General features: G+C 47.1%; 1 protein-coding gene across 11 annotated transcripts in view; it reads left to right on the top strand.

Moving 5' to 3' along the window:
- TRIM67 (tripartite motif containing 67) overlaps nt 1–23,437 on the top strand; it is a 41,754-nt gene that overhangs the window by 9,060 nt on the left and 9,257 nt on the right. For 4 of the 11 annotated variants that reach the window (XM_072972271.1, XM_072972272.1, XM_072972276.1 and 1 more), the window contains 4 exons: nt 18,803–18,898; nt 20,484–20,606; nt 21,989–22,099; nt 23,229–23,388. In XM_072972271.1, coding sequence (XP_072828372.1) covers nt 18,803–18,898; nt 20,484–20,606; nt 21,989–22,099; nt 23,229–23,388 — 490 coding nt within the window. The remainder of the gene's footprint in view (nt 1–18,802; nt 18,899–20,483; nt 20,607–21,988; nt 22,100–23,228; nt 23,389–23,437) is intronic. The other 7 variants (XM_072972279.1, XM_072972277.1, XM_072972273.1 and 4 more) reach the window with 4 other exon arrangements.

Below are 23,437 nucleotides of genomic sequence, written 5' to 3'. Positions count from 1 at the left end.
CCTGTGTTCAATCCCCAGACCTGCCATAAAAAGATATATATAATAAATAAATAAACCTAATTACCTCCCAACCTGCCCCCCCACCAAAAAGAAAGTCAATGCTGTCTCTTGACCAGTAAGTCCTTTCTCTGAACTTACACCTTTAATGAGCATTTATTCTTCAATTCATCTATTCAGTCAACACTTAAATCTTCCATGTCGGCATCATACCAGGCACCACTGTAAACTGTGAGGCCATGGAAGTGCATTTTTTTTTCTTTCAAAAAGCAGAGATCTAGTCACAGGAAAGAGAAAATTAACACGTGCACAAACAAGTAAATAAATTGGATAACTTCTGATAATGACAACTACTAAAGTGGAAGTAAATCAATGTGATGAAAAGCACTTGGCAAGACTTCTACACGGGGAGGTTGGAAATGCAGGACTCGAAGACGGGAGGAGAAGTAACCAGCACAGTCCTCAAGGCAGAACTTAAGGATCCCTGGGGCTTTCGACTTGTGGTGGCTGTCATGTCTCTGCTTCAAGCCAACTTCTGGGGTGCCAGTGTTTCCCTTTTTCAATCTAATAGATGCTTTCGATTGTGCAAATAGTCAGGTTTGGCTTTTCTCGTTGCTGCTAAAATGCTTAAGAGCCAAATATTTGGTGAGGTCAAAATAGATATAATTATGTTATAAATTTTGAGCCTCATTTCTGGCTCCATTGTGTGCCCCCACTCTTCTTTGTCTTTCTTAAAAAAAAATTGAGGGGGATGGGGAGAATATAGCTCAGTGGTAGAGTGCATACTTAGCATGCACGAGGTCCTGGGTTCAATTCCCAAGTACTTCCATTAAAAAAAAATAGGGGGTGGTTAGGTTTATTTATTTATTTATTTATTTAATGGAGGGACTGGAGATTGAACCCAGGGCCTCGTGCATGCTAAGCACGCGCTCTACCATGAAGCTAAACCCTCCCCCTGTTTTTCATTCTTTTAAGCTATGCAATCTATAGACCCTTGCAAGCTGGCTTAAATCCTTTTTGAAATAAATAGATGAATGCATAAACAAACAAGTGGCCAGCTTGAATAAAACCAAAGGGAACAAGAAACCTTTGGAAAAATTTCATTAAGATAGCCCCTTATTTCTGAGCAGTGACTAGTCACCGTTAACAAAAACTAAATGCTGCTTGGAAAGGCTCAGATCAAGGAAGAGAGATCTTCCCAGTCATGGGGACACGTGACTTCTCCTTCCTCTCTCTTAGTCCCATACAATAAAGAGACTTTAAAATGACTGCGCTTGGTCTTGGCAATAAAATCATTCGTCCTGTTTCACATCTTTTGTGTGAACCTCACCACATACCTCAGCCTGTATGGAGGGTGTGATTAGCATCTCTCAAATTGGTTTCCTTTACAACTATTTGCAGCTCATCACTTCTGAATATTTGTCCTCCATATAGCCTAGCAGGGTTCTGCCCCTGTAGCTTGTTGGGAATATGAAGATGCACAGAGGAGAAAGTCATGGCACAATGAAGCCCAGAAGACCCTGTTGGGGTCAAGGGGGTAGTCTGGAGCCACAAGAGCTTTGAGATTTTAGCCTGTGTACAAGCCGACAACGTGCACTTGCCACGGTTCATAGATGTAGGCTAGAGACGTGAGACTCCTGGGTCAGAAACGGAGACCAGTTTATTACGTACAGCTGTAGCGGTGCTCAGAGCATCAGCACATTCATGCCAGTTCCCCAAGCCCTGATTCCCCTAGAGTGATGTGAAGACAGCCAGGTGACACCTGCACACACAGTAGGTTGCATTACAGGAGAGGAACCTGAGCTTAGGGAAGTGAAACCTTTCACAAAGGGCAGTGAGCACAGGCACTTTTCTCCAGAGGGAGACAGCTTGGAAGTCCATGGTCCAAGGTTGTGGTCTATGCAGACATCCTTGGAAAGACAGTCCAGAACAAAGAAGAATCAGGGCCTCACTGGCAGGACTTGCAGAAACACAAGAGAGTAAAATTATCTTCACAGGAAGATTAAATCAAAATTCAAATCACTCCTCAACTGATCTCAGCTTGCATACCTTATGGGTGACTTCTCCAGGCTTAGAATTTCTTGTTTCAGTTAGAATAACAAGTTTCAAGGCCACCTGAGGAAAAGACGTGGGATCCATGCTGTCATTGGTCAGGTTTCTTGCTCCTTTGGTGTTTCCTACATGGGATGTTGATGGTGGTGGTGATGGTGGTGGTGGTGGTGGTGGTGATAATGGTGGTGGTGATGATGGTGGTCATGGTGGTGGAAAAATGTCCATGATGTGGCCCACATGAAGTGTGAGTCACAGCTGTACAGTTAAGGTGGCTTTCATTCCTGAGTTTATGTGTGTCTCCTTTAGTACGTGAAGGACAAACAGCATCTCATGACCTCTGTATTATTCAATCAAAACATTCCACTAGATAAGCATTCATTGGGCACCCACTGTAACCCACAGGCCATGTTGAGGGCTGTAGACACACATGAAACAGGCCACAGAGAGCTCACAGCCAAGTGGAGGGGAGGGATAATTTTACATCCCACCCAACGGTTGTCCAACTCATATTAAAAAGTAGAATGAGTGCCATGCTTGTCCATTGAATAAACTGATGGGGAAAGAGAGAGGGGAAGGCAGCTAATTCCACGTGGAGATTTGGAAGGGGAAGGGAAGAAAGGAGTGAGGGGCAGGGGGAGGAGAAGATGATGTTTGATCTGGGGTTGTGAATAGTGAGTAGGAGTTTTATGCGTTAGGACAGAAAGAAGAAACTTAAATGAACAGCATTAGGTGAGGTGCTAAGAAAGATACTGAAAATCCAGTTCCTACTTTCAAACAGCTCATTAACTGCCAGTAGAGGATCAGGGATGAGCATATAAAGCAGAGGGACCCTGAGAACTATGACACCACTTTGATAAAAGTGACAGAACTTGAATTACCCATCCTTTAGCATCCTTTAACAGAAAACAGTACTAGATCTGGAGACAGTGGTGAAAGAGTGAAAGGATAAATGGATTCCAGAAGCCACATTTAAGGGGACATCTAGCTTGAGAGGCTAAGGAAGGTGAAACGTTAGCTTATTTGAATTTCAAAGGACAGGAATAGCCCGGCTATAATCCTTTTGCAGGTTCTTGTAAATTTTCATCATTCTCCCAGGTTGGTATGTTTATCTTGTTTGCCGGTAAAACCTAGCAGCAAAAACCTCGCAATTTGCTTTGCTAAGTTAAGGGGATAGAGATGAGGAGAGAAGGGGAAAAGAAGTGAGGACAATGGAGGAGAAAAGAGAGCTAGGAAAGGACTTGGGAAGAGGTAGATTCAAAAGCCCACCTCGCACTGGTCATTAGCTCTAGGCTTTTAGATGAACGGGAAGGCTTTTATGTTCCTTCTTCTTGCGAAAGAAAGAACAGCACCGGAGCACAAGTAAGGATGCTGAAAGTGTATGGGACCAACCGCAAGTGTAAACGGATGCAGAGCAGAGAGTCAGACCAACAGCAGACAGCGGGGGAGCCTGCACGGAGGAGACTGGAGCTGAGTTGGGTTTCAAAGTGTTGGAAGGAACTGGAGAGGTGAAAGGAAGGAGGTATCTTAACAAAAAGGCAAGTGTTCTTTGCTGTCACTTGACCGTGGAGAGAAAACTCTAAGACAAGTTCCCATCAGACATGATTGTCACAAGAAAACATTCTAGTATGATCCCCAGTGACTGGAGTCGGCTTGATCCCAGTGAAGAGGCAGTTCTGGTTGCCAGTGAGTAGAGAGTGTCACCTGGCTTTGTCTGTGAGTGGCCTTGGTACATGGGCAAAGTCAAGATTCTCCTCCAGGGGCTTCGTGCACCTGCCATCCCATCCTGGGCTGGTTTGCTGCCATCAGAACAGGACGGTAACTACTCTCTGGTCTCTGATCTTTCTTCAAGCACACGTGATCGCTCTGTGCCCAATTCTACTTTTCTGCCAAGTGGGTGTTCTCAGTCGCCATGACACTCACTCTCATACTCCAGACAGCTTGAAAAATAAAATCCCTCCTGATTAGACGTTCCTTATTTGCATCCATTGGTGGTATCTTGTAGCTAACGGAGACTTTCAGGTTCTCTTATTTTATTTAACCAACTTTTTACAACATGGCCATAAATAACACTGTACTTTGAAACGTCTTGGCAGCAAGGACTGTGTCTTAGGTCTCTTGGTGCTCCAGTACCCAGCAGGCTGTGAGAAACATCTGTTAATAAACAAATGGTGACTTAACACCAAACTGCATTTTAACATCAACACCATGAATGACTATTCCGGTGCGGCCCCTTTTAACTTCACAGTGACTCACAGAACAGAGTGATTCATGATGGAGGGAGCGTTCCAGGGGACAGTAATGGAAAATGAGGGAAGGAGGAATTATGCATTTTTCTGGGCCCCTTATTGAAAAGAGCCAATCATACTCATTAGGGGATCTTGTCTTTAAGATGCTATTCTCAACTGCTGCATGTCTCTCAGGGTGCCATCTTCCTCTCCTGCCCGGCTCTCAAACACTCTCCTGCCAAATCTGCTGTGGTGGCATCAGCAACAGAGGATGGAGAGAGAAGGTGATGGTAGGAAGAGGGGTTGGATGACCCAGAGGGAGGAAGAAAAATGTCACATGTTTTAATATATTATTTAATTTTAATTGTCACAACTCAGGAGGCAGTATAATCCCCAATGTGCAGATTCCATAGGAGAGTGAGGACTTGCCCTAGAGCACCTGGCTAGTAAGGGAAAACCAAATGGTCCAGAGACCATTTTGCTAGGTTTTCTTATTTGCTCAAAATAGTGTCTGCCCTCCCATGGGAGAGTTATACCTCTTGCCTCGCTGATATAAGACTGGGCCATGTAACTAGCTTGGGCAAATGAATTGAGGGTGGAAGTGATAATGTGCCACCTGCCAGGAGAAGCTTTAACACCCAGGGTGAGTTTCCAAAGTAGCTCCTTTTCCTCTGCTATGAGGTTAGGATGTCTCAAATAGGGGGTGCTCATTTAGCCTGGATTCTGCAGCAAAGAGGACATGAAACAGAGATGCAGGGACCTGCGATGGCCAAGCGATGTGAGCCGGAAGTAAACCTGTGTTGGTGGAAGCTTCTGAGTGGTGGGGGATGTTTGTTGCCTCACTTACCGAGTTTAGGCTGTCTGATACAAGCACACTCTTCATTTGACTGTGTTGCCTTTCCTGCCTGAGTCTTGCCCTGGTTATCGGTCAAAATATTTCTATCTTTTCATTTGGTTGCAGAAGAATGAGGAAACGTCCCTTAAATCTAGCAGTGTTTGCTACTAAATCCATACTTAGATTTTTTTTCAGACGTGATCCTTTTTTTTTTTTTGGAGGGGTGCCTTTTTCCATGATCCCTCAATCTTAGAGAGACAGGCATTCCCTGTCACACATACAACTCCTGGAATCAGGAGTGCTGTCCAGAAGTGACTAAAGACTGTCTTTTTGGATTACTTGAGTCTTCTTTGATCTTCTTTTCTTTATCTTGAACTTTTTTTCTGGATAGTTTTATTTGGCTTAAAATCCACGTGTTCTGTTATGGTAGAAACATAAATCTAGCACTTTCTGAGCAAGTTTAGAAGTGATAGTTCGACAACGTATTGAAAAAGTGGGCCGAAGACCTAAACAGACAGTTCTCCAAAGAAGACATACACATGGCCAATAGGCACATGAAAAGATGCTCAACATCGCTAATTATCAGAGAAATGCAAATCAAAACAACAATGAGGTATCACCTCACATCAGTCAGAATGGCCATCATTCAAAAATCCACAAATGACAAATGCTGAAGAGGGTGTGGAGAAAGGGGAACCCTCCTACTCTGTTGGTGGGAATGTAATTTGGTGCAGCCACTGTGGAAAACAGAACAGAGGTGCCTTAAAAATCTAAAAGTAGAGTTAATATATGATCCAGCAATCCCACTCCTGGGCTTATATCCAGAGAAAATGCTAATTCAAAAAGATCCATGCACCCCAATGTTCACAGCAGCACTGTTTACAATAACCAAAACATGGAAGCAACCTAAATGTTACTAGATAAACGACACTAATGGACCCCCTTATGAGAATGAGAAGCAACCCTGCACCCAGGGGTGTATGTAGTGATCAGAAGCCAGTTCCCGGTGATCTCACCCATCGGGCCTGCCTCTTCTTATTTTTGACCTCAGCATTAAGTCCCGGCCAAGGAAGTTCGGTTGGTGGCGCAGATAAATCAACACTGACAGCTTGAAGATGCCTGTTGACAGGTTGGACTGCTCGCCCTGCACGCCTGGGGCAGGAGCTCACCAAGAACTTCTAAGCCATCAGCCCTCGGGGAAGTGGGAGTCGGAAGCTGCGCTGTGCTTGGGAAGAGGAGGACTCTCTCCATCTCTGCCTCCAGAGGGACTAAATTCATCCAGAGGCAGCACAAATCCCTAATTACAACATAATCTCCTCCTGTTTGTTTAGCCTCCTAGCCAGTTAGAGTTTTCTGTGGCGAGCAAAAGAAACCAACTCTGATTAACTTGAAGAAAATTTATGGGAAAAAAGAATACCTTTTTCTAAGCGCTCACAGAATCCATGGGAGTCTTGAGAGCCGGGTCCATAATTAGAGCCGCAGCGACCACACACAGCCCTGCACATCTCCGAGCTTTCCTTCTCAGCACTTAATTTATCAACTCACTCAGTCCCACGATAACACTGCAAGGAACCTCCCGCCACCATCCCCCTTATTATGGTTGAGGAAAACAGAGACAGGAAGAGATTTAACAATTCGCCCAAGGTCACAGAGTGTCTAAGTCACATCCAAACTGGCACTTGGTGCGAAAGGCTTTCCCAAGCTCCAAGAAGCAGGAGCTGTGACAGTGGTCTGAGAGCAGGCGTCTGCTCAAGGAACTATGGAGCAAATGCCTCTGTGTCTACGCTTCTTTGTCCCTTTGCTCGGGTTTGAATTCCAAGGAGCTGGCATACCACTAGCTAGATCAGGTCTCCTGCTCGCCCCTTGCCAGGGCGAAGGCAGTGGTACTGTGTGACCCTGACTGCCGTCCTATCAAACTGCACCTCGTGGGGAGGAGGCAGTTTCTCTAAGCAAAGCGAGAGTAGTTGGGACAGATAATTGATGGTCGATGGCAGGGAAAAGGCGGTGCCTGCAATCGCCTGGAGAGGTCCCCTCTGGGGTCTCGTCATCCTGAGAACCACCCTCACTCAATCACCTGCCCCTGAACCCAGGGCTCTCCAGGCCACTCTCCCTTAAACCTCGAGATAACCCTCGGGGTGCGTACCACTACCCCTACTTCACCGTGAGGACGCAAAGGCTCACGAAGAATCTTAGTCTCATAAAATCAGGGTTTGAATTCAAGCCCTAACACCAAAATTCTGGGGTCCCTGTGTGTACATGCGGCAGGGCTTCTGGACACATGGCCGGCAGCTCCCGGGGGGTCAGCCGGATCTGCTCTCCAGGCTGGTTGGGGTGAGGCTGAGCTGTGAGCTGAGCCCCTGGGAAGCAGAGCCCCTTGCCTCCCATCCGCCAAAGCCTGAGTGGCTGGCTCAGGGGGAAATGTCCATCTGCGGGAAATTCCGGGTCAACCCAGCCACCGCGTAGTGACCCCACGTCCTCTCCTGGCCAGCCGCCACTGTTGTCAGGGTTCACATATCCGTTATCTGAAACCTTTGTGAGAAGGGGCCCTCCGTCCCTGCACCCCACCTGCCCACTTTGGAGGAAGGAAAAGGAAGGAAGGTCAGAGGGTAACAGGCTCTAAGTTTACTCAAGTGAAGTGGGGGGGGAGACTCTAAAAATGCCCAAAGGAATGGCACTTGGGAGACCCCACCAGGGCGGGACCTCAAGGAAGAAGCAGGAATGGGCCAGGAGGACCAGGTGGCGAGACGGGGCCACAACAGGCACAAGGCATCAGAGCCCCTGGGAGTGGAACTAGGTGCCGCCTATGGCTGCTCCCCAGGGACCCCACCCAAGGAAGCCAAGAGCCACCGCTGCTTCTGCTGGCCCGAATCCAGCCAGTTCAGAAAGCACTCCTGAGCACCGGTTGTGTGCAGGCCCCGTGCTAGGCACACAGATGATCAACCTCTCACTGGAAGAGTCTCGGTACAGTGAGGGCACGTGGACAAGTAACTGGGTACAGGACAGACGGCAGTAAGTCTGGCAAGTGGGGGTAAGCAAGGGGCCAAGGGGAACAGAGGAGAGGGGGTCTGGGAAGACTCCATGGAAAAGAGGACATAGCTGGACTCCGGCAAGCTGACCTGGGACTCAAGGTGGACATAACGAGTGGAAGTGACTGCAGGGACAAGGGTCACGATCGGGGGAGCAGCGAGGAGAGCGGATGTGTGGGAAGGTGGGTGCTGTGTGCAGAGTGCCCCAGGGAGGGAAGGGGTGCTGACCCCCCAGCTTCCGCCACCGCAGAAGCCAACAGACGTCTGCTGATGAATAAACCAGTGACCAGGGGAAGGTCTTGACAGCCAGGCTGAGGAGCTCCCCCCTTGTTCTGCAAGAGCCCCAGGGGCCGGGAGGAAAGACATTCCAGCAAAGACAGAATTCTTCACTGAAGGAGGAGTGCATTTCCAGGCAGGGCTGAACGGATCAGGAGACCCCCTGGTTTATGATGTAAACAGGATATCTGCGAACCTCCTACTTCAAACCCTTTGTGTCAGTCGCCGGGGCTGCGGTATCAAAGTACAGACGGCCCTCTGCATCTGAGAATTCAGCCAACCGTGGACGGAAAATAGGACAAAATTCCAGAAGGTTCCAAAAAGCAAAACGAATTTGTCACAGGTTGGCAACCATTTATGTAGCACTGACATTGTATTGGGTATTATAAGAAATCTGGAGATGACTTACGTGGGACGATGTGGGTTACGTGCAAATACTGCAGCATTTTATAGGAGGGACAGTGCTGGAGGCCGGAAGTCTGAGGTCAAGGTCAGAGGGTGCTGAAGTCTTTAGGGGAGGATGCATTCCAGGTCTCTCTCTCCCAGCCTGTGGTCCTCCTTGCCTTGTGGCAGTGTAACTCCAACCTTCATCTCTGTGTATGTCTGTCTCTGTGTCCCCATTTCCCCTTTATATAAGGATACCACTCACATTGGATTAGGGCCGACCCTACTGACCTCATTTTAACATGAGTATCTCTGTCAAGACCCTGTCTCCAACTAAGGACATATTCTCAGGTGCTAAGAGTTTGGGACTCCTACATTTTTTTTTAATTTATTGAAGTATTGTTGATTTACAATGTTTCAGGTGTACAGCAAAGTGATACCATTTATATATACACATACATATTATTCTTTTTCATATTCTTTTTCACTATAGGTTATTACAAGATATTGAATATAGTTCCCTGTGCAGTAGGTCCTTGTTTTTCTATTTTATATATAGTTGTGTGTATCTGTTAATCCCAAATTCCTAATTTATCCCCTCCCTTTCCCTCTTTGGTAACCATAAGTTTGTTTTCTTTGTCAGTGCATCTATTTCTGTTTTGTAAATAAGTTTATTTGTATCTTTTTTTAGATTCTCTATATAGGTGGTATCATATGATATTTGTCTTTCTCTGTCTGACTTAATTCACTTAGTATGACAGTCTCTAGGTCCATCCATGTTGCTGCAAATGGCATTATTTCATTCTTTTTTATGGCTGAGTAGTATTCCATTGTATAAATATACCACAACATCTTTATCCAGTCATCTGTTGATAGACATTTAGGTTACTTCCATGTCTTGACTATTGTAAATAGTGCTGCTATGAACATTGGGGTGCATGTGTCTTTTCAAATTAGAGTTTTTGCCCTTTCCAGGTATACGCCCAGGGGTGGGACTGCAGGGTCATATGGTAAATCTTTTCTTAGTTTTTAAGGAGTCTCCATACTGTTTTCCACGGTGGCTGCACCAAATTACACTCCCACCAACAGTGTAGGAGGGTTCCTTTTTCTCCACACCCTCTCCAGCATTTATTACTTGTAGACTTTTTGATGATGGCTATTCTGACCAGTGTGAGGTGATACCTCACTGTAGTTTTGATTTGCATTTCTCTTACAGTTTGTGATGTTAAGCATCTTTTCATGTGCCAGTTGGCCATCCATATATGTTCTTTAGAGAAATGTCTATTTAGGTCTTATGCCCATTTTTTATTTTTTTTAATATTAAGCTATATGAGCTGTTTGTATATTTTGGAAATTAAGCCCTTGTCAGTCTCATCGTTTGCAAATATTTTCTCCAATTCTGTAGGTTGTCTTTACCTTTTGTTGATTATCTTTTCTGTGCAAATCTTTTAAGTTTATTAGGTCCCATTAGTTTATTTTTGTTTTTATTTCCATTGCTTTAGGAGATGGATACAAAAAAAAACATTGCTGTGATTTATGTCAGAGTGTTCTGCCTGTGTTTTCTTCTAGTAGTTTTATAGTATCTGGTCTTATATTTAGGTCTGAATCCATTTTTAGTTTATTTTTGTATATGGTGTTAGAGAACGTCCTAATTTCGTTCTTTCACATGTAGCTGTCCAGTTTTCCCAGCACCACTTATTGAAGAGATTGTCTTTTCTCTATTGTATATTCTTGCCTCCTTTGTCATGGATTAATTGACCGCAAGTGCATGGGTTTATTTCTGGACTTTCTATCCTGTTCCATTGATCTATGTGTCTGTTTTTGTGCCAGTGCCATACTGCTTTCACTCCTGTAGCTTTGTAGTATAATCTGAAATCAAGGAGACTGATTCCTCTAGCTCCATTCTTCTTTCTCAAGATTGTTTTGGCTATTTGGGGTCTTTTGTGTTTCCATACAAATTTTAAAAGTTTTTGTTCTAGTTTTGTGAAAAATGCCATTCGTAATTTGATAGGAATTGCATTGAATCTGTAGATTGCCTTGGATAGTAAAGCCATTTTGACAATGTTGATTCTTCCAATCCAAGAACACAGTATATCTTTCCATCTGCTTGTGTCATCTTCAGTTTCTTTCATCAGCAGCTTATAGTTTTTGGAGTGCAGGTCTTTTGCCTCCTTGGGTAGGTTTAGTCCTGAGTATTTTATTCTTTTTGATGTGATAGTAAATGGGATTGTTTCCTTAATTTCTCTTTCTGAAATTTCATTGTTAGTGTATAGAAATCCAACAGATTTCTGCATTTTAGTTTTGTATCCTGCAACTTCACTGAATTCATTGACGAGCTCTAGCAGTTTTCTGGTGGCATTGTTAGGGTTTTCTATGTGTAGTATCATGTTATCTGCAAACAGTGACAGCTTTACTCTTCCTTTCCAATTTGGAGTCCTTTTATTTCTTTTTCGTCTCTGATTGCTATGGCTAGGACTTCCAAAACTATGTTGAATAAAAGTGGCAAGATTGGGCATCCTTGTCTTGATCCTGATCTTAGAGGAAATGCTTTCAGTTTTTCACCATTGAGTGTGATGTTAGCTGTGGGTTTGTTATATATGGCCTTTACTATGTTGAGGTATGTTCCGTCTATGCCCAATTTCTGGAGAGTTTTTTTTTTTATCATAAATGGATGTTGAATTTTATCAAAAGCTTTTTCTGCATCTATTTAGATTATTGTATTGTTTTATTCTCTAATTTGTTGATGTAGTGTATCCCATTGATTGATTTACAGATGCTGAAAAATTCTTGCATCCCTGGGATAAATCCCACTTGATCTTAGTGTATGATCTGTTTAATGTATTGTTGGAGTAAATTTGCTAGTATTTTGTTGAGGATTTTTGCATATATGTTCATCAGTGATATTAGCCTATAATTTTCTTTTTTTGTAATATCTTTGTCTGGTTTTGGTATCAGGGTGATGGTGGCCTCATAGAATAAGTTTGGAAGTGTTCTTTCCTCTGCAACTTTTTGGAATAGTTTCAGAAGGATTGGGGTCAACTCTTCTCTAAATGTTTGGTAGAATTCACCTGTGAAGCCATCTGGTCCTGGACTTTGTTCATTGGGAGATTTTTAATAACTGATTCAATTTCAGTACTGGTAATTGGTGTGTTCATACTTTCTGTTTCTTACTGGTTCAGTCCTAGGAGTTTGTACCTTTCTAAACGTGTCCATTTCTTCTAGGTTGTCCATTCTACTGGTGTACTGTTGTTCATGGTAGTCTCTTATGATCCTTTGTATTTCTGTGGTGTCGATTGTAACTTCTCCTTTTTCATTTCTGATTTTATTTTTAATGAGTCTGGCTAATGGTTTATCAATTCTGTTAATCTCTTCAAAGAACCAGCTTCTAGTTTGATTGATTTTTTTCTACCTACATATCTTTTTAGGCAGACATAATTCAACCCATAACACCTCGCCTTGAGGCTGATCCAGGGTGCAGCTGAGTTGAGCAGTAACTTGACTGTGTGAAACACCAAGCAGCCTTCCCCGGCTCAGTGCTCCCGAGACCAAGTGAAAGCTGGGGTTAGGAGAGGTGTTGCTTCTCTCCTCCTGCCAGAAGCCAGCTTTCCCATCGCGCTCCCACAGCATCCGTGTCTTCCTGATCAGTAAGCCCAATCAGGATGCTCATCTTAACAGGAGTATGAATCTTGAACAGAAGAGAAACCTAAGAAAGGGAACCTCAGAAGTTGTTCAGGCAAGTGACAAGGCTGGGTGATCACCATTGTGTTAGTTGCTTGTGTCCCAGTATCTGAGTCCTTACTTGGCAGGAGGGAGCATTTAAGAAGATGCAGGGAAAAGATCTATCTCCATCGATTCAAACTCCCTCCGCAGGGAGTAGGATTTGACCATAGGAAGGGGAGGCAGCCACCTGATTGGATGGAAAATGAGTGGTCTTCACGCTCAGGCCTCTCAAGACAGTGCTTAGAAGTTAGTTTCTCTGCTTTATCCAGAAACTGCTGGCTTTTGATTTTCTTAAACAAGTCCACCATATTTCTCTTGTATTACTGCTGTTCTGTCAAAGGATTAGGACATTTAAAATTCTTTTTAGGGCTTATCATCAGCCATGAATTTAAAAAATCGACACCTCTGGCTGAGTGGAGGAGGAAGGGGTGGGGAAATGCCCAGTGGCCCATGCAGCCCCGCTCCACAGCCTCCTCTTCTGTGCTCAGTGAGTGTGCCAGACGCTTGGTGAACGTTCCACTGCCCTTCCAACGTGTGCCCCACCTCTGCTGTCTCCCTAGGGGGTATCCAGCTGCAGAAGGCAATGTGGGAAAGGCAGGTCAGGAGGAGGCCAAGGGCCCCAGAAGCTCAGGAGCAAGAATGGTCAGCTCTCCCAGCAGGCTGTGTGCAGAGGCTCCTGGCGGTACTTCCCAAGGGAGCCCAGGAAGGTGCTCCAGCTGTTGGCAGGGTGTTCAGGAAAGGGGGAGTAGGACTGGGTGGAGGAACCCTCTGGTCTCCCAGCAGAGGCAGGGAGTGGGAGGATGTCACAAGTTCCATCTAGTATGACTAAATTGGGGCAGGATCCATGGTAGTGGTTAACCAGAAACAGTTAACACCCAGGAGTCGTGAAGAGAGTTTTGATCTGCAGGGTAGGGTTGGCCTGCCAGTGCCCAGTACCATCTGGGGGCTCTGTGCCCTAGAAACGCTGGGTTCAGAGTGGCCACATGGCCATTTTAATTAAGCCCAGTGTGAGAGAAGATTGAGACTCGAATAGCTCGGGGCAGCGAGTCAGACCAAATCTCGAGCAAAATCAGTCCATGGACGTGGGTCTCTGTGCGCAGTGTGAGGCTGACTGTCTCCCGTGGGCCGCGCATCTCAAAGAGTGAGATGCGCCCTAGAGAGGGTTCAAAGGGCACATCCCCTTTGGGGAGGGTAGCAAAAGCCTCCAGAGAGGGTGGCATTTGGGAGCCGTGTCTAAGGCCCTTGGTGTCTAACCTGCACTTCTGTCCGAGAACAAGGACCAAGTTTAAAAGGAGGAACTTGGCCTCTTCTCCACAGAGACTATGGCAAACATGACAATTATCTCTGGGGGTGTGTGACCTGAAAGTTTAAGTAGGTCCTAGTCGGATAATTTAGGTTAATCCATATCTTAGTCTATTTGGAATGCTCTAACAAAAGACCATAGACTGAATGGTTTAAACAGCAGAGATTTCTTTCTCACAGTTCTGGAGGCTAGAGGTCCAAGATCAAGCTGCTGGCCAACTTAGGTGGCCAGCGAGGCTCCCCCCTGCCTTGCGGATGGCCGCCTTCTCGCTGTATTCTCAGTGAGTGTGGGAGGAGAGAGTCAGGGCTCTCTCAGGTCTTTTCTTATAAGGGCACTAACCCCATCATGGGGGCTCCACCCTCATGACCTCATCACCTCCCAAAAGCCCCACCCCCCAGTACCACCATACTGGGCGGTTAAAGGCTTCAGCATACGGATTTGGGGAGGACACAGATATTCAGTCCATAATAATCCACATATGATAGACCCAAGTGGAGCAATTAAGAGGATTTCAGGAAACAGGCTATCTTTCTAAGCGTAATAGCATGAACTTTTATGAGGTAGGAATTATTGTCATTCCCATCTCACAGGGGACGACCCTCCAGGACAAAGAGATGAGGAATTTTCCCAAGACACACAGAGAACAAGTGACAAAGTCAGGATTTGAACTATGTGGGCCCAGGGTCCTCTATGCTCAATGCATAATGATGCACTGTGATGCTGCCCAGAATGGGAGGGTACCCTGGGTACCTGGAAGCTGCTCCTTTGGCTGCAGGCGAAGCTTTGATGCCAGGCCAGGAAGCAGGTGGTTTGGACCACTGTGGAAATACTTACATTTTTAAGCTGTCTGTCGAAATTCAGTGACCCTACCAGAATCTAATTCTCACCTCGAAGGGATAGGAAGACATAAAATACTATATTTAATTCAAGTTAAAATCCACACTATCATTAAAAAAAAAATCCATCTTCTGTCCATATTCCCTTCCTTTCCAAAGGTTTGGTATAGTCAACATCTACAGAGACAGAACAATCTATTCTCATTTCTCAGGCTGCAGGCTCTTCTCTGAGACCAGAAAGAGACCATTTTCAGTGTCCTCTGCCAGCCCCCTCGGTAGTCCTTGTGGGAGAAAGGAAAGCCAGATACAATGTGCTGTCAACCCTTATTACTTTGCCATAAATGAACCATGTATCCCTTGAGAAGTGGTTTCCACCTTGGCCACCCAAAGCCCTGGCCCTTTTCCACTACAATAACCAGGTCCAGTTTCCACAGGGCTGAGCCCTGGGCAGGGAGAAGTGACGTGTGGTCACGTCACACGGGAAGGAGGTGTGGTCAAGAAAAGGCCAAGTGTGTGCTTGTCAGGACATCCCTTAATGGCGATCAGCCATCCCACGGCCATCCCAGGCTCTTCTGCAGAGACCAGCAGACCAGGTGCTGGAGCCTTCGTGCAGATGAGCATGCTGCTGGCCTGGGGTCTGGAGAGGCGTTGAGAAGAAGCGGAGAGGTCACTGGAGGCCTACAGAATCACACTGTTCTGAGTTCCTTGCCAAGCAGGAAGCAGGTCAACAGGCCCTGGGGTGGGCTGGGCTGGAGGGACAGAGCAGCACTGGCCCCAGAGCCGGGTGGGTGGGTAAAGGACCCTCACTAGGACGGCTGCTCCCCTGTAACAGTGCTGGCCATGGTGATGGGTCTGCTGGGACCTGTCTCAGCATAGCATATGCTTCACTGGCGCAGTTCCTTTGGTTTACATTCAGCCAGTGAGCAGTTTTTGAGCCCCTGCTTCGTGCCAGCATCTGGCTACAAAGGCAGAGGCAAAAGACAAAGTGCCCACCATCCAGGACTGCACAGGTTCGTGGGAATCGGCCCCTCCTTGGGGAGGGAGCGGGTGCAGCCTCAGCAGGCTTTACACTTTGGGTGACTGTGGCGGAGAGGGAGATGGTACTCTCTTCTGGACCCTGACAAACTTCCATTTGAAAATCCGTGCTGTTAAGGATGCCCCTCGGCGCCTGTGAGCCATGCTGACCTCTCTGTCTCCTCCTGAGCACCGTTTTCCAGGGATGGGCTGAGTTGCCCTAGGTGCCCCTCTAAGGATGGGTGCAAAGCCCTGTGCTGTCCAGGACAGCAGCCACTGGCCACACGTGGTGGCTGAAAATTTAAACTAAGTAAAATTTAACTTCGGCCCCTCAGTTACCTTAGCCATCTTTCAAGGGCTCGGAGCCAGCAGTGCTGGTGGCTGCCATATTGGAGGGGGTGGACACAGAGCCCTTGGCTGCTCCTGGAAGTTCTATTGGATATTCTTCCTGCACAGATCATTGCAACAGAGAGTGGCACATGCTGGGTGAGTGTGGTGAGTGTGGTACATGTGGGTGAGTACACGAGGCCAGACCTCACCTTGACCTCACCTTAACCTCACCTTGACCTCACCTTGCCCAGGTCTGAGGACCCTTTCTTCTCTTTGCATGTATCTCCCCAGTGTCTTCTCATCCACTCTGTGGCTTCATTTGCCATCTTCTTCAGAGATGTTCAGCCTAGTCTGTGTTTGCACCACCCATTGGATCTCAAATTGCAGTAGAACCCCCTGGAGACCTTGTTAAAAGACAGATGCCTGGGTGAGGGGAGGGTATAGCTCAGTGATAGAGTGCATGCTTAATATGCACGAGGTCCTAGTTTCAATCCCCAGTCCCTTCATTAAAAAAATAAATAAGTAAGTAAAATAAATAAATAAATTTAATTACCCCCCCTCCAAAAAAAAAAAAGAAAAGAAAGATGCTTGCGTGGGGAGGGTATAAGCCAGTGGTAGAGTGCGTGCTTAGCATGCAAGAAGTCTTAGGTTCAATCCCCAGTACGTTCATTAAAACAAATAAATAAATAATCTAATTACCTCCCCCTAAAAAAAAATTATTAATAAAAAAAAGGCAAATGCCTGGCTTTCACCCCTAGTTTCTGATCAATAGGACTGGGGTAAGGCCAGAGAAGTTGCATTTCTAACAAATTTCAGGGTGACATTGATGCTTCTGGTCTGGGGACCACACTTCGAAAACCATTGATAGGGTCCAAAGAATCATATTCACGGATTCATTCATTCAACAAATATTCGTATAATGTCACCACATGCCAGGTGCTCTTTCTGATGTGAACAGCCAGGTCAGGTCCCGTTCAGGGAGGAGAGACAGATGGTAAAGAAACCCGTGCTGGGTGGTGATGAACGTTAGTAAGAAGGATAAAGCGGGGTAAGGGGAGAGGCCTCACAGACAGGTGACACTTGAGTGGAGACCTAAAGAAAGTGGAGAGAAAGTGTGACTCTGGCCTTTCTGACCCTCTTTTTGCTCTGTCCTAAGCTTTTTAATCTGAAAGATGAAGGGAGAGGGTATAGCTCAGTGGTAGAGGGTGCACTTAGCATGTGTGAGGTCCTGGGTTCAATCCCCAGTACCTTCATCAAAAAAAAAAAAATACTACAAAAAAAGTAAAAATTTTTCAGTTAAAAAAAGAATGAAAAATGAGAGTCATGTTAAAAATCAAGGGCTTCAGTCTACTCAATAGCAAGATTTTGAAGACAAATTTGATTGTCTTCATATGCATTTCATTACAAAAAAGCATGAGGCTAAAGGCCATAGATTTGACTCCAGCCTGCATTTCTACCTTTGAGTCCCAGCAACTGAGCAGTGTGAAGAGCCCCTAGGAATATACAAACAGCTCAACAACTCAGTAACATCAGCAACGACAAACCCCAACCCACTGAAAAAAATGAGCAGGAGACCTAAACAGACGTTTCTCCAATGAAGACATACAGGTGGTCAAAAGGCACATGAAAACATGCTCCACATTTGAAAAGATACACGCACTCCAGTGTTGACAGCAGCACTATTTACAATAGCCAAGACATGGAAGCAACCTAAATGTCCACTGACAAATGACTAGGTAAAGAAGATGTGGTATGTTTATACAACGGAATACTACTTAGCCATAAAAAAGAATGAAATAATGCCATTTGCAACATGGATGGACCTAGAGATTATCATGCTAAGTGAAGTAGGTCAGATAAAGACAAATATTATATGATATCCACTTCTATGTGGAATCTAAAAAAGTGACACTAATGATCTTATTTATAAAACAGAAACAGACTCACTGACAGAAAACAAACTTATGGTCACCAAAGGGGAACGGGGGAGGGATAAATTGGGAGTTTGAGATTTGCAGATACTAAGTACTATGCATAAAATAGGTAAACAACAAGGATCTACTATAGAGCACAGGGAACTATATTCAATATCCTGTAATAGCCTATAATGAAAAAGAATACAAAAAAGAATATATATGTATAACTGAATCCCTATGCTGTACACCAGAAACTAACACAACACTGTAAATTAATTATACGTCAATTAAAAAAAAAAAACAAGGAGTTCCTGGGACTAAGGAAAGGGCCACCAGGAGCCTGAATCCCCTTCCAGATGATGCCTTAAGACCCCCAGTCCATATGGCCCCTGCGCATTTCCAAGTCTCTTTCCTGCCCATCCCTCTCAGGCCAAAAGGCACCTGTGTAGGGGTGGGGTGGGGCCGGCAGAGCGTGCCTGGGACCTGGGACGTCCATGCATAAGCGTCTGAGTGTCCTACTGATGGGGGACAGAACTGCCATGGGAGGGAGGGGGCCGGACCCGGCCGAGGCTCTACTTGCCTTCCTGTCCTGGGTTCTGCAAAGACCAGGGGCAAGCCTGTCAGCCTGAACCAATTAGCCGAATGCTCCTTACCTCTACCAGCTTTGGGTCCAGGCAGAAGAGCATAGGTCACCAACGCTTATCGACCATCGCTGGAAAAGTAAGCACATGCCGAAGCGACCGTAAGTCAACAGCGGTCCCTTCGTAAGTAAGGACAGCTCCCGGGTGGGACTGGTTCTGTCCTCTTCTAAACGCAATCCTTTTGACCAAGTGCAAACCGAGTGGCTTTAACCCCTAATTTTCCTTTTCAACCTGTGATATCTTTTAGGCTCAACTGTCTCAGGCCTTAAATGGCGTTTCCGATAAGGCAAAAGAAGCCAAGGAGTTTCTAGTCCAGCTGAAAAACATCCTGCAGCAGATCCAGGTGAGCATGGCTCCAGCTGGGAGGGGAGTCTGTGCAGGACGCCTGTATACGAGATGTGCCGGAGGAGAGGAAAAGTCCCGCGGCAGGAATTTTTCAGGGTTAAAGATGAGAAGGCTTAATTGTCCCACTGCCTAGCCTCGGATGTTGCAGACAACACACACTCACTCCATGGACACTCACATGACATCTGAGAGGAAAGGGATTTCACGTGAACTCAGAGAGAACCATAGAATGAGAGCTGGACAGAAATAACGCAGCGTCCAGAATGTACACGGTATCTCCATACAGTGCTTTTGTTCCAGTATGTCAAAATTTCACAGCATCATTTATAAGTGTACGTATTCACCGAGCATCCATGCTGTATCGCATACTGAGCCCACGACAGGTCAGCAAGGCGCAGTCCCTGGCCCCAGGAGCTCCGCCTGTCAGGGAGAGAGCGCACACCATGTGCTCTGTCTGAACGCACGGATCTTTAACCCATAAACTGCTGCAGTGTCTGGATGGAGGAAAGGGACTGAGGGCACTGAATTCTTAATAAGCCAGTAAAAACCGTTCTTCTTGATAAGTCGAAGTGCAGAGTTCAGCCAGCAGGCATTTCCAGTCGTGTGGCTGATGTATCGGGGCGCCAGATGCATTCGTTCGCTGGGTGGGGCTGCTATAAGGAAGCACCATAGATTGAGTGGCTTCAACAAGAGGAACTTTTTATCTCCCGGCTCCAGGGGCTGGAAGTTCAGGATCAAGGTGTCGGCAGGTTGGACCCTCCTGAGGCCGCTCTCCTTGGCTTGTCGCCAGCCGTCTTCTCCCTGTGTCCTCACATGGTCCTCCCTCTGTGCCTGTCTGTGTCCTCATCTCCTCCTATAAGGACACGGTCATACTGGATGGGAGCCCAGCCTAGTGACCTCGTTAACTTATCTCTCTAAAAGCCCCGGCTCCCAGCACAGCCCCATTCCGAGGTCACGTGGGTTAGGGCTTCAGCTATGAACTTGGGGCAGGGTGGGGAAGGCCACACGAAGCCCATGACATGAGGTCTGAGTCCGTGCTGATCTTACAGACTTGGACGGAGTCTTTTTTTTTTTTTGGAACTGAAACAGGTCCTATAGCAAGAACACCATCTTTTGTTGGCCTTACTCTTTGCTGATGATAAAAAGCAAAAGTCTATGTTATAGGAATTTTGGAAGGTAGAGAAGAACAGGCAGTAAGGAAGGTTCACACATCTCACATCCCCTGAGGTGACCCCCTCATCATTTTGCCATGTTGTTCCATTACTTTTGACACACACACACGCGCGCATGCACACACACACAAACACACTGTGGATGGTGGGATTTTGCTTGCACACACTTTTAAAAAGTAGCTGCTTTTTTTTCTTAACAGTCTCTCATGAGCCTTCCCCATGACCTTGAAAACTCTCACAAATCGGGTTTGAATGACTCTGAATATTCCATCAAAGAGATGCACTGAGATTCACATTTTCACTGTTTCCAACTGGATATCGGGAGAGCCAACTCTGGGTGGAGACCCCTGTGTCTCCAGCCCTCGCCAGATTCCAGGCCATCTTCTCCCTAAAGTTCTCTGCTTCCCACAGGAGAACGGCCTAGATTATGAAGCTTGCCTGGTGGCTCAGTGTGACGCGCTGGTTGATGCTTTAACCCGGCAGAAAGCCAAACTGCTCACCAAGGTTACTAAAGAGAGGGAGCACAAGTTGAAGGTAGGTCCCTGGGTGACCGACACCCTCAGTCCCTTCACAGTCCCTGCCCAGTGTGGGGTGCAGCGTGCCGTGGGCCCTGGCCAGTAACAGTTGAGTGAATGAGCGAATAAACGATGGCAAGGGGGAGCTAAGCAAGCTGCCTGGGGCCTCCTTACACTGGAGTGACTCTCCCTGAAGCAGTCAGCACCCCTGCTCTCCCCTCAAAGTTGGAATCAGACACCTGAATCCTGACGTTTTCAAGTCAGAAGTCCACCCTCTCCCACCTTGTCCAGGCCCCTGCTTTCTGTTCTGGTTTTGCAGAGCAGAGGTGGCCACGGAGGGTGATGAAGCCTGCTCTGCTCAGGTCTCTGGCCTTGCCCCTTCTTCATGCCCTCTGACTTCTGGTGCCCTCCACGGTCCGTGGTAACAACCCAGCCTGTGGCCACCACAGGAAGAGGAGAGTTTGCCCCATGCCCATACTCCCCTGATGAAAATTATTGTGGGTAACGGGTCACCATGGTCCTCAGTGAAAAAATTCACAGGAGACTCTGGAGTCACAGCATACAGCAAATTTTCTTAGTTAAAGAAACAGCCCCAGGGGGAGGGCATAGCTCAAGCAGTAGAGCGCGAGCTTAGCATGCACGAGGTCCTGGGTTCAATCCCCAGTCCCTCCTCTAAGAACCAATCAATCAATCAATCTAATTACCTCCCATGCCAAAAAAATACATATATTTAAAAAAAGAAGAAGAAACAGCACCAGAGGGACCAGACCCCGGTGGACAGAGAAGGGCTTTTTACATCCCTAGAGGTGGAATTTTCCAGTCGGCGAGTGCGCATGCTCGCTCCACCCCATTTGCCCACGAGGAGAAGAGGGGGTGCTTAGTGATCTTTTTGCTGGTCTTTTGAGTTTATGTTTTGAATTCCTCATTCCCCTACCTGTCTTGCCCTGACTATTCAGTCCCTATCAAAAATGACCGACTTCATTGTCCGGCACTCCATCTATTTTATAGACATTTACCAACTGAATCAGAAAATGTTATTTTCAAGGAAAGAAGGAATGAGTGTTGGGGGTGATCCATGGTTTACACGTAAAGCGGCTGAGCCCATGAAGTCATCACCCAACGAACAAGAACTGGGGGGAGAACCGGTCCCAAGGAGAGTTTCAGACGGTGCACGTTCCCTGCTTTCTCTCCAGAGTTCAGGGAGTTTGCTCTCTCGGGTGTGGCGACCCTGCTTGTTGGGGAGTGGGTCCGTCTGCCCCCCAGTCAAGGGGGCACGTGGAGCTCAGTAATGGAGCAGCGGGAGGAGAGGGTGCCGGGCCATCCGGACCAGCGCCACCTCCCGCGGCGGCCCAGCTGCTCCTCCTCTGACGGGACGGTCACTGCGGATGCTTTTCACTGCAGATGGTTTGGGACCAGATCAATCACTGCACCCTGAAGCTGCGCCAGTCCACGGGGCTGATGGAGTACTGCTTGGAGGTGATGAAGGAGAACGACCCGTCCGGGTTCCTGCAGGTGAGCCGGCCCCGGAGGCCCCTGGGCGGGCGGCACGTCCCTTCTCCACGTCCAAATGCGCCCAGGTTCTAGGAAGGTCCCTGCCAGTGGCTTGGAGTACAGCAGATCCTCCTCTGCCCAGTGAGTCCAGAAAACTGAGATTCTCATCTCGGCTCTGCCTCTCACTAGCTGTGACCCTGACTCTGTGTCATCCTCAAACGAGGAGGTCAGACGACATGATCTCTAGGGCTGAAATGCCACGCTTCCGTGCTTCGACTTCCAGAAACCCCAACTCAACCTCTTCCCTACAAGTGGGAAAGGACGGTCTTGGCCAAACAAGCTGGAGAGATTGCACTGGAAGAAGTGAGTTAGCAGAATCCACGTGGCCCGTTCCTCTGGGGTGCAGAGTCCCACAGGCCTGGACAGATGGCCGCTGGCAGTGCAGGCTTGCCGGGCAGCCCTCCCTCAGCCAGGCTGACTCGGGGTCACAAGTGTCTCTCAGGACTGTGGCCATGATTCAGATGGGAGCTCAGTCCTCCGTCTGTGGGGAAAATGATGAATTCCCTTAATTGGTCCCCAGGAAGGGGACCCTGGATCATGGCTCTCAAGGGGAAAGTGTGAACGTCTGAATAAGCAGGACTTTCCAGCTGAGGAGGGCAGAGCTGTGGGTTTGAGGCAGTGAGAGTCTAGAGCAGAAGCTGCGGAACAACTTGGAGGAAACACACCAGGAGGGAGGGAGCTTCACAATCCTGGGGATGAAGGAGATGCTCTCAGACCCTGGGACAGACTCCTAGTATGGTTCACTTTGCAAAGCGCTCCATCTGGCCAAAGAGGTAGAGTGACTCATGCTTTTGTATATTTTTTAAAAGTATCATTTGTTTCCAAAAAGGTTTTGGCCTAAAACAGCAAATGCTTCTTTACCTGGAACATGAGGGTGCTGTTAAAAGATGATTTAAACGATACAGTGCATTTTTATTTGCCCCGGGTCATGCTGGCAGTGGTCGTGTCTCCTTCACCAGGGCTGGAGGACACGAGCTTAGCACAGCTCCTTCTGGCCCTGAGCCCACGGAAGCGAAACCTTTTCTCACGGCCTGCTGCGTGATTTTTACCCCTGGCACATCGAAGCCCTACACTATGTGCTTCCTTTCAGATCTCCGACGCCCTGATCAAGCGCGTCCAGGTGTCCCAGGAGCAGTGGGTCAAAGGCGCCCTGGAGCCCAAAGTGTCTGCGGAGTTTGAGCTGACCCTGGACAGCGAGCCACTCCTGCAGGCCATTCACCAGCTGGACTTCATTCAGATGAAATGTAGGGGTGAGCGGTGCTTGGCCCGGTTCAGTCGGTGCCTCTTCTGGGAGAGGCA

This window comes from Vicugna pacos, chromosome 11 (genome assembly GCF_048564905.1).
Source record: "Vicugna pacos chromosome 11, VicPac4, whole genome shotgun sequence".
Taxonomy (NCBI): domain Eukaryota; kingdom Metazoa; phylum Chordata; class Mammalia; order Artiodactyla; family Camelidae; genus Vicugna; species Vicugna pacos.
The sequence above is the reverse complement of the archived record's forward strand: the minus strand, read 5'-3'. Positions and strand labels throughout refer to the sequence as shown.